The sequence below is a fragment of the Mus caroli genome, chromosome 7 (assembly GCF_900094665.2).
Source record: "Mus caroli chromosome 7, CAROLI_EIJ_v1.1, whole genome shotgun sequence".
NCBI lineage: Eukaryota > Metazoa > Chordata > Mammalia > Rodentia > Muridae > Mus > Mus caroli.
In genome coordinates, this window is record NC_034576.1 from 134,282,920 (window position 1) to 134,294,734 (window position 11,815).

The 11,815-nt window shown below is 44.0% G+C and overlaps 1 protein-coding gene across 1 annotated transcript in view; it reads right to left on the reverse strand.

Annotated features, from left to right (window-relative positions):
* The window catches only part of Cpxm2 (carboxypeptidase X, M14 family member 2), a 115,032-nt gene that overhangs the window by 58,992 nt on the left and 44,225 nt on the right, over window positions 1-11,815 (reverse strand). Inside the window, exon 4 of the mRNA XM_021166950.1 lies at window positions 9,217-9,356. Coding sequence (XP_021022609.1) covers window positions 9,217-9,356 — 140 coding nt within the window. The remainder of the gene's footprint in view (window positions 1-9,216; window positions 9,357-11,815) is intronic.

Consider the following 11,815-nt stretch of genomic DNA (forward strand, 5'->3'; position numbering starts at 1 on the left):
AAAGCACAGCACCTAGAAGCACACATCCAGTGACCTCTCACAGCTCCCAAGTCAAAAACCCATCGATGGATTAATCCATGGATGAGGTCAAAGCCCTCATAAGCCAATCACTTCCCAAAGGCTTCCACCTTCGAACACTGCTATATTGGGAAACAGACTTGCCATCCTAAGACTTTGCTTGTCATTTCTAATCCGAGTCAGGACATCGGCAACGAACCAGAGCTTCTTTCCAAGTGGGTGCAGCCTGTCTCCACCCTGTGGCTTAGCCCCCTGTGCTAGACATACTCTGGCCCTGTTTAGCCTCTGGAGAAGGGAGGGATGAGAGAGGCCAGTTACAGAGACCCACCCTAGACCTAACACTGGAGATTTCAGGGCAAATGAGCCTGCTTGGGCCCCAGGAGTAACATCAGTGCAGCACAAACACATGAGTGGGAAGACAGTCAAGTGAACACACAGAGACCTAGGTTGGCTTCAAAAGCTGGCAAAAGAAAGCAAAGTGGTCTCACTCTCCCTGCAGAGAGGGCATCAAGTGTGCAGGCCCTAAGGAGGTAGCCTGCTTGATCTATCTATGGAGAAAAAAAAAAGGGAACTTCTGGTCTAGGAGGAGAGCAAGCACCATGAAGTAAACACATATGGACAGAGGGAGTTAATCCAACAGGCCTTGTGAGGCAGAACATCAGCTCACCAGATGTGATCATTAATATCGATCATCAACTTAACAGAATCCAAGACAAGGCTCTATAATCCCTGAGGGATTTTCTAGATTAAGTTAATTGAGGTGGGAAGAACCATATTCCATGTGGGTGGCATCGTTCCATGGACTGAGATCTTAGACTGCACAAGCTCCGGCGATTGCCTCTTCCTCATCACGATGGACCATAACCTTGAGCCAAAATAGATCTTTCCTTTCTTAAGTGGCTTTTGGTTTTGTGGCAGCAATAGAGCAAGTGTCTAATGCAACAAGGGAGAGGGCCTGCTGCAAAGAGGTCTTTCCCACCGACAAACAGAAATGGGAAAAGGCAGGGGTATCAGCCATTGCCCCAGGGTTTCCCAAGGAGCAGCGACCCTGGCACGGAGACCTTGAAAACAGCGTGGTGAACTTCCATCCCAGAAGCCAGCTCTACAGTTGTTTGACTTCAGACATGTCACCATCTGAAAGTTCATTCCTTAGTCGCTGACACCCAGAAACCCAAGGAGGTAGCGTGGGTGGCATCTGTGAAATCTCTGTTTGGTTTTAAACAGTTCCCTCTGCATACATAAAACAGACAAAGCACAGGGTGAAGGAAAGACCGCCTCACCTTGAACCTGAACTTGACAGTGTTTTCATCAAAACCCTTCAAGATCATCCCAAACTCCCCTGCTCAGAAACTGACAGTTCTCCTAGAAGTTAGAAAGGAGCGTGGAAATTCTCTCCCCAGGACCCCACAGGTGCCTGACATCTCATCTCCCCATTAGGCAAGGACAAGACATGGCATGATATGTTCTGAAAACACACCGCCCTCCCTACCTCCCAAAGAGACAAGATGATTGATGAAGCCTCCCACAGTTCTTCTCTTCTGGGGCCTCCAGGCTCCCTTCCCCCTCCCTGAGTGCAGGGCTCTGGTGTCTCCTCCCTCTGAGCTCTGGCAAACGGTTCTATGCGTCCCACACATACTGAGTAGGGATAAGGTGACCGTGGTGAAGGATGGACTGGTTGGTCCCCAGAGTGTAGAAAGCTGGGTACCACTGGGAGAAGAGGGAGGGGGCACCAGATGAACACTGCACTGTGTAAATGAGACGCTGAGCAGGTATTCAAGTTTCTGCTTCCCCCCTGCCCCCATGGAATGAGTCTTTATTCCAGTCACTCTTTAACTGCTGTTTCTACCACCTTCCCTTTTCCCTCTGCTGTGACTAGACTGTCCTTTACTTGTCCCATCAACTCGCCCTGTCCATCTTACCCTGAACACTCTTTGCCTGCAGGGAATATGGAAGTGGTCAGCTTTGCAGCTTCAAGATTCTCGGACTTATTCCCCACTCTGTCTTTCCTTCTGCTCACTCCCTAACCCCACTGGTCCCCAGACAAGCCTCAACACTTCTTAAGCCTGGCATTCCTGCAGTGTGCCCTTGAACCTGACCTCTGACTTGAATCCATGTACCACTAGCACTACACTTCGCTTTCCAGCTCATCCCTCTTAGCACAGTGTGTGTACACTAGCAGCACCACCCCAGTGCCCTTGAACATCTGCAGTGCAGCAACCATCAGCTGCCACATTCCCTACATACAAACCACCAAGATAGCCCAAGGAATAATGAGAAGTCAGTCTTCTTAACATCCACTGAGCCCTTTCTGAGGCTGAGTAGAAAAACTCCCTAAGTTTTTGCTCAACATTGACCTTGCATTTTTTAAAGTTCCAGTCCACAAACCTGCCATACTCACTCTATGCAGAGAATCCTCCTCCAAAGCTGCAAAACCCAGTTGTTCCCTCACCTGGATCCTTGCAGGAGACCTTAGTCCTTTCCAGGATGATCTCTCTACCTCCTGTCAGCCTCACAGCATCCCAGAACCCTTTGTGCACTGATGTAGTTGTTTATCACAAATCCTACTCACTTCAAGACCAAAGTGTAACCATAAAGGAAGTAAAAACTTGTCTGGTCCTACCTTCCTTGTGACTTGGGTACCTCATTTTTCTCAAGGAAACTAGTGCCCTGAATCTCTGCAAAGATATCCCATTCCAAATGTCATGCTAACCTCTTAGTGATGTGCACAACCATGTCAAATCTTTGTATTCTTGGACACAAGGCCTGGCTTACAACTAGAGTTCTCTCTATTTGTCTTACTAACAATCTTGACTTTTTGCTCCAAATTCAGCCAACTGGTCAACCTTCCTTAGTTCTCTTCATCCCCTCCCCACAATATCTTACAAACACAAACCTGGTGCTCAAGTTACTGCCTTACTTAAAAAAATAAAGTAAAAAACAAAAAACAGATGGTTTTCCCTATTAAACAGTTAAAGTGCAAAACATTTGGTTTTTAAAAATTGTCTGCATTTATTCCAAGTCCTTAGAAGCACTGACTCACCTCAGCAGAGTAATTAACTTTTCAATCATCATGGTGGTTATAATTGCAACACTCACATGTCTAATATACTTTCTGTCATTAGGGAAATGAAAGATTGGTTTCTATTGGGGCACTAACATTTCACTAAATGGCAATGCAGTGAGGAATGATAATTTATAATGCTGAAAAATATAAATTACTCAAAATCATTACAACAATTATATTTTATAACTCCAGATAGCCCAAATTAGTTGAAAGAATTATTAAAACTGAAATTGCAGACTTTGTCATCAGCTCGAATGTGAATTACTGGAGGGATGTGGCAGCCGTACCTTAGGACCTCAGGCATCATCCTCAACTCAGCCCTGCCACAGATCCAATGGGAGCTCCACCCACCTCAGGTCAGTATGGCCTCTGCCTTCTCTTGAAGTCCCCATAGCATACTGGATTCTCCTACTAGACTTCCCCCTAAAGGCAGGATCAAGTCTTGCTTTCATTTACTATCTTATTCTTAGTACAGAGCACTCAATAAATGCCATATGGATTAATTAATAAATACACAGGGAATGCCACAAACAAAATATTAAAGATGTTCATTTTAAAATACCAACTATGCCAGTCCTATAACGGAAAAGCATTTTTAAAAGTCTTTTCCTAGTATTTAAAAAACTTTTATGTCTTTAGCATACAAAGTATTGGGCTTCATCATAGCATTTTTCCAAACAACTTTTGTTGTTGTTGTTGATGGTGATGATTCTCTTTTCACACCCACCATAATAATCTGAAATATACATTTGTAAAGTGCTTTCTCCCTTCACATACCAAGAAGCTGGTTTTTGTTTGTTTGTTTGGTTGGTTGGTTGGTTGGTTGGTTGGTTGATAGGATGGTTGGCTGATTTTGTTTTGTTTTCTTGGTTTTGAGGCAAGCTGTTGTGTAGCCCAGGATGGCTCAATGTACTATGTAGGCTCGATTCTCTTGTTTCTACTTTCAGAGTGCTCAGAAAACAGGTGTGCATCAGCATACCCAATTTTTCCTGTACTGCTGGGGATCCAACCCAGGGCTTCCTTCATACTAGGCCAGCACTCTACCAAGTGAGCCACATCCCCGAGTGCAAAACAGCAACAACTTCCTGGCAAACTCCTTTCTGGAGCTGGAAACTCCTTTCTTCTGTGTCTGAAATCTTACCCACTCAAGTCCAGTCCTCTTTCACACCCGATTGGAAAAGGCAAACTCTGATCCCAGATCTTGCTTTGCTTGTTTGATCTGAATCCCATGTCTGCCTAGGTCTGCAGAATAGCAGTTAACATGTGAGGAAGTGGGTAGACTGTAACCTGCATGGGGCATATCAAGTAATCAGGATGCCTAATACAGAGACACTTGAGGAGGACAGAGGACCAGGCAAGCAATGTCCCCCCTCTTAGAACCACACAGAGCGGTCTCCCCTGCTTATCACTTCCTAGTGCTTCCAATAAATATTGTATTTGGGAGAAGGACCCATGGCTAAAAGTAAAACTAGAAATAAATTGTTCTAGAGAAACACAGAAAATGAGAGGATGAAAATTCCTTTCTATTAAGCTCTTACTATGTGCTGTGTAAGTTTTAAATATTCTAGTATAATTGCTTACAATCCCATACAAACATACACACACACACACATTTACATCTGTATGAGATAGAGAGTAGCCAATCCATTGTAGAGGTCAGAAAACTGAGGTCCAAAGAAGGGAGTCTGCATAACCATGAGGAACTAGAGGCATGCCATGATTTTAGGGTGGGAGCCACTCATCTCTAGAAGTCTGTCACAACTCAGCCTTCTCTCTCCTGCCTTTCTCTCCATTCTAGTGTATGCCTTCTCTCAGTCATTTGTAGCCCCAGATTAATTAACTCATTGCTAGTCAGGGCGAATAAACCTCTGTTGATTTAATCACATTCATATTTTTTAGGGAGTGATTTGTTGAGCATTGAATAGGTGCCTGCTTCTGCACAGGTTCCCCAAATACCAGGGCATGGCCACTGTCAGCAATGCTCTCAGTAACTGCTAAAGAGAAAGACAGAAACCTAAAATGTTTTCATTCCAGAAACAATATGTTGTCAGGAGTCAGGGGAGAGAGAAAAGGATGTGTACTGTCATCTTCACTGCAAGTATTTACAATGTCTAACACGGACATGTGTGTGTGTGTTTGTTTGTTTGTTTTACCATTTGCAACAGATTCAATTGCCTTCTATATTATTCATGCACTGGTGAAGGAACAGCTCAGACACTGAAGCATACCACCCTTCCACTTCCTGTTGGCCCTTAGTGGAGACAGAACTATTCCAGGAGGCCCAGTACACTGACACCCGTCAGATTTCTTGATCTCATTATCCCTGAGCAATAATTTGACTTGAAATAAATTTAGACATTAAGGAAAATCAGACTCTTAAGAGTAATTCTATCTCTCACCTCCCCCCTTAAATGCCCCTGAGAGATGATGGTGCTCCATTTGTGATGTCTTGCTTATCCCCCTTGTGTTTCTAGTTAAGAAGAAATGGAAGCACTGTACTTACTTCAATCTCTTTTTTGCTAATCCTATAATAACCGACCGACTTCATCTCTAATGACAGTGGCCAGACAGGTTACTAGCCAGGCACAATCATCAGTCCCCTGCTCTCACTCCTTATTGATTACTTCACACCAGTCTTTTCTTCACAACTTCCCATTCTCCCTTGAGCAACCCAGCTTCCAAGCCCTCCTCCCTAAAAGCCTTTCAGAATCCAAGTAGTAAAAATAGCTGTCATGTGATAATATGCCATTAAGGAGGGGGAAAAAAAAACCACATAGTTCAGAGCAAACATTGGCATGCATGAATGTACGCATAATTGCCACTGAAAAGCCAAGTAAATAAAGTGTAATCCTGAAAAAAAAGCACAAAAATAATCAAATGTTGTCAAACTGCATGAAATATCCCAGCTCTGAAAATTATTTACTTGAGGGATATAATTCAAATAAAGAAGGAAGGGTAAGCATAAAATTCTTCTCTCAATATGAAAAAGGTAGCAAGAAATTGGGACATGATGGAGGCATGGCTGAGTAAATCACAGGCCATTAAAAATAATCATTATGAAATCTGAGTCACAGCATGAAAATGTAATATACTAAGTCAAAAACAACATAATTGGTATGATATACAGTATATAGGAATATCTGTTGGTATAAAAATGGTGGGATCATGGGTAATACTTTAAGACACTATTAGATATTACAATATTATCTTTTTACTAAAAAAAATACAGAGAAAAGCAGGAGATGAGTCACTGTCAGACAAATATTGCCACACAAAAATATGGTTATTATTGAATTAATGTTGCTTATTTATTAGGGAAGCATTTGATGGGCATCAAACAGGTGCCTGTACTGGGCAGGTCCCCCAAATGACAGGCATGGCCTCTATCAGCAAGAACCTCAGTAACCAAGGCAGAGACCAATAATAGAGAATCTGAAATGTGTCTATACCAGAAAAAAATGCAAGGTTAGGAACAATGACAAGTGGTTAACTGTGAGTACAGATGTCAAGTCTTATCCCAGTTTAGTTATTAATGTTGGCCACTTTCAAAATTAAAATTAGTCTCTGTGATGGTTAGTGTTAACTGTCAGCTTGACAGGATCTAGAGACATCTGGGAGATGGGCCTTTGGACGTGCTTCTGGGAGGTTATCTTGACTGTGTTAATTGAAGTGGAAAAACCTGCCCACTGTGGGTGGCACCATCCCCTAGACTGGGATCCTAGAGAATGTAAATGGAGAAAGGAAGCTGAGCAGCAGTAAGCACTCATCACTCTTTGTTTCTTGACTGGTGATACAATGTAATCATCCAGTATAAACCAGGAGCAACCTTAAAGTCTCCTGGAAAGTTCCTTGGCTATCCTTGGAAATTGAACTACTTTAGAAGCCGCCAATGCATATGGCTGCTATAAAGACACACCTTTGTTATTCTTCCTTGAGAAGCTTACACCTAACACTTGGCTGTGTATTATCCCTTCTCTGAGTGCCCCTCTCTAAATCCAAGTGCTCCCTGCTTAAGCCTACATTCGCATCTCTTTTGAATAAACTCCAATTCTACATAGTAGAGACTCCTAACATTTTTTTTTTGCAACCAAGTCATGAGTCCTGTCTTCACCAGAGTAGACTTCTCTGAAAAGACTCCCTCTGGCGTCCCTCAGCCAGCAACATGGAGATTATCTGTGGCCCTTGCCCTTCTGACACCGACAGCCTCATCAGAAAGCCATACTTTGATTTTACATTATTGGTCAATATTGAAAGATGCCAAGAAATGGGACTTTGGATTGCAGCAGTGTGAAGGGACAGGAGCTAAGAGGAGGAAGGGATCTTAATGGTGTCATACAACACAACCAGTTTTCTAATGTTGGTATTCTTGGCTTCTCAGTGTGGACAGGTATAGTGGAACCTGACGATTTCTCATTTAAATTAAAAAATAACTAGTATCCTGTTGACCTCACTGAGACCTGATAAGACCCCACTGCATGCACAGGACCCAAGGTCAGAGCCGTTCATCTCCGTAGCTACCCTGATGTGTGTGTGTGTCAATGTTTCTGGATGTTAAATATTGTATTTATAATAAGAATAAACACATAACATTTTTATAAAATATGCATGACACAGGATTTCTCATACTTCCTTGATAAGTGGGCAGCCCTATGGCTCCCAGTCCACCTGCCCTGACTTGCCATCATCACCGCCACCCATGTCCAGAAGGTGTCCCCATCCGGAACTTCAGCTCTTTGCTTACAAATATTAACTCACCATTGTTCTCCTCCCAGGTCCTAACAGTCGCCATCCTGTTTCAGTCTCTATGGATCTGATTACTCTAGGTCCTTGTCTGAGCAGAATCATCTGATATCCACCCTTTTGTTCATTTATTATTGTATTTATCAGCATGCACCCAAGGTTCCTTCTCATACAGCATGTGCCAGAATCCCCTTCCTCTTTCGGAAGAATAGAGCTCCACAGTGGAATGACAAAGTGAGACATATGCTCTCTTCTGTTCTGTTCTCTCCTGCTCTTTATTTTGAGACAGGGTCTTGTGTAGCCCAGCTTGACCTTGAACTCTATAGCTGTGGTGGATTGTATGAGCATGCCAACATAGCCTTTATAAGAGTGGAGGATTCTGTGAGCATGCCCCCATAGCCTCTGGCATTTGAACACTAGGTTCCCTGGAGGTGATGCTGTCCATGAGAATCTAAAAGACGTGGCTTTGCTGGAGAAATCCAGCACTACTCACTGGACTGGAGGCTTCAAGGCCTCACACCTTTCACACTTCAGTCTCTGCTTTCTGCTTTTGATTCAGAATATGAGCTCTCGGCTCGATGATCCAGTTGCCATGCCTCCTGTCTCCCAGCTGTAATGGCCCTTTTCCCTTGGAATGGTAAGCCTCAATACACCTCCTTCCTGACTTGGTCTTGGTTTTAGCATAGCAATGGGGAAGTAAAGAATACAGGCTTTAAAGCTGACCTTGAACTGATCTTTCTGCCTGATTATAGGAGTGCATGACATCATCTGCTTTACTCAGTGCTGGAGATAGACCCCAGGGATCCACACATGCTAAGCACACACTCTACCAACCGGGCTACATCCCAGCCAAGATGGAGGGTATAGAGAGGCTATTGCCACCTCTCGGGGTCACCATCAGGCCACCTTTGTTACTGCCACAACTCTATTCCTAAATTCAAGACGGAGAAACCGTCTCATTCCCTGATCTCTGAGCTGGTTTGTTCCTCATTTAAAACACACCTCAAGTGGCCATTTGTTTGAGAACCTGCCAAGACTTCTGGTTCCTTCTCCCAGAGTCTGGATGGTTCTTCCTCTCTCCTCCCAAGACCATGTGCTCAGTGCTTGCTGAGAGTTCTTGGCTCAGGCTGAGTTTAACCCACCTGTCCAGATAGCAATAATCTGTCGGGATCCAAAAGATCCTAGCCACATGCCTCAGGGCTCATCTATGACTGCACCCCTGACCACCTCATCTTCCTTTCTCAGTGGGCCCTGCCCTTTCCCTGCATAAGAGGAGGTGTCCTTTCAGCCTTGGCCACCTTTTAGTCACCCTTCATCAGATACTGCTCTGCAGTCTCCCTTCAACTGATAGGTGTAAGACAGAGCCTGTCAGGCACAGGTGCTGACCCACTTACAGCCAGAGAGAGTTCCTTCCTTGGGTAATGACCCCTGTGAACTTGGTCAGGCGCCGGGCATCCACTTCGATCCACTGATGCAAGTCGTTCCTACCAGCACACCAAGCCCCATCGTAAAAGTCGTTTTCATTAATGCCTGCCTGGAAAGAAGAAATTGGTGTTCAGAAAGACCTTGGATTGAAGATGACTAAGACATCTTTTCTTGAGACAGAGAGGACAAGAGAAGAAAAACTACTGTACCACAGACTCCTTATTCTAAACCATGGGAAGGAGGTGAGACTATCTTGGTATAGCATGTCTTCTTCTTGGCATATGTGAAAGACTAAATTTAATGAGCTCCTATTACTTATTCAGTCAACACATGAAACCCCATCTCCTATGTACTTACCATGATGGGTACCATTGCCAGCTTGGCACAATCTACAAATGAACTACTGGACAAAATTCTAGGCTTGTCTGTGAGGGAGCTTCTAGATCAGGTTAGCTGGGGATCAGAAGATCCACCCTGGATGTGGGCAGCACTGTGTCTGGGCTCGGGTCCCAGACAGTATGAAAAGGAAAGATTATGGGTACCGGCACTCATTTCTGTCATCCTCCTCACCACGGACACAGTGTGACCAGCTGCCTCACACTCCTGCCACCATGCTTTTCCACCTTGATGGACTGAACCCTCAAGCCATGGAACAAAATAAAGAATTTCTTCTTTAAGAAGCTTTAATCAGGTATTTTGTTCCAGCAATGCGAAAAGTAACACATCCAGCCGCCCACACACCAGGTGCTGGGGAACCTCACCACCCAGGCAGCAAGAGATACACAGTAACAAGAACAAGGAGGCAGGTACTATTCAGGGACTCTGAGCGAACTGCCTTGGGAGCATTTAAGGACAGTTCAGCTGAGTCCCTGAGACCATACAGACTCCCTCCAAAGAGGAGCAGCGTGGAGCTGGCCCCAAAACGTAAGTACTTACTCCTGAGTATCTGCCCATCAAGAACTTGTTTGATGTGTTCATTTTTTGCTCACTAGTATGGATAAAACATTGTATATTTGCATTTCCAAGGTAGGTCAAATTGCTGCTCTGAAATTATCGCTGCAGTCTCACCATTTAAAGAGATAATTCCTTGACATCATTTTTAATATGTTTAATTAGAGACGTTTGAATGAAGTGAAGCCTTCCAATTTACTAAGGCTCAGTCTGCCCGAATTCTGTTTTATTTTTAAGTGACTACTTTATATGGTTGTAGCTGGATAACAGAAAGTATGATTCATCTCAGGCTGAAGAGACAGCTCAGTGTTTAAAAGCACTGGCTACTCCTGCAGAGGACCAGAATTGGGTTCCCGCAACCCTTATTGGGCAGCTCACAACTTCATGTAACTCTAGTTCCAAAGGGTCTGATGCCTTCTTCTGGATTCTACTGGCACCTACAACCCTGTGCACATTTCCACCACACACATACACACAAGTAAAGTGAATTGTTTAAAAATAATAATAGATCAGCCCATCATCTCTATGTCTTCCATGCTCTTTAATTTTTGATTACTTTTTAGTGAGTTTTAGGGACAGTCCGGCTTTTAATGAGCAATAGAATATGAAGCTCGGGGTATAGCTATGTATATAGCTGGGCCGAAAACCCCAGAGCCCTACACTCATTACAACATGAGCTAACACAACTGTCTTAGTTAGGGTTTCTATTGCTAGGATAAAACACAATAACCAAAAAGCAACTTGGGAGAAAGATGTTCACTTCATCTTACAGCTCTCAGGTTGTACTCCATCACTGAGGGAAGGCAAGGCAAGAAGTCAAGGCAGGAACCTGGAAGTCAGAACTAAAGCAGAGGCCACGAAGGGGTGCTGGTTATTAGCCTGCTCCTTATAGCTTGCTTGGCCCAATTTCTTCTACAGCTCAGGCCCACCTGTCTGCAGCTGAAACCATCCCCAAAAGACTGGGCCCTTCTGCGGCAGCAATTTATCAAGAAAATGCCCTGCCTGCTTAACTACAGACTAATCTTCTAGAGGGATACTCTCTCTTAAGACTTCCTCTTCCAAGGTATGTCTAGGTATGTGACAAACTGACAAAAATCAGGCGTCCGAGGAGCCTCCTGTTGGGACCAAACTTGGTTCATGCATGCATAATGATTTCTGACACTACCCTCCAGGACCTTTGAGGCAAACAATAGAATATGGACAACAAACACACTGTCTTCAGCAGGCACTGCCATCACAAGTGACTGTCAGTTTCAGGAACTCTAAGTCAATATTCCTCAGAAAGCAAGCTTTAAACTACCCAAGAAGCAAGGTCAGATGGCCTCAGTGATACACAGGTGATGGTGGTTGCTATGTAGGATCTGTCCCCTAAAATCATCAGGAAAAGTTTGCTCTTCACTGTGTTTCCAGTGGCCCCAGGTACCGATGTAGGTTAATCCTTAAGAAACCTGGTGGATCAAAGACCTCCACATAAAACCAGAGACACTGAAGTTAATATAGGAGAAAGTGGGGAAAAGCCTCGAAGATATGGGCACAGGGGAAAAATTCCTAAACAGAACAGCAATGACTTGTGCTGTAAGATCAAGAATTGACAAATGGGACCTCATAAAATTGCAA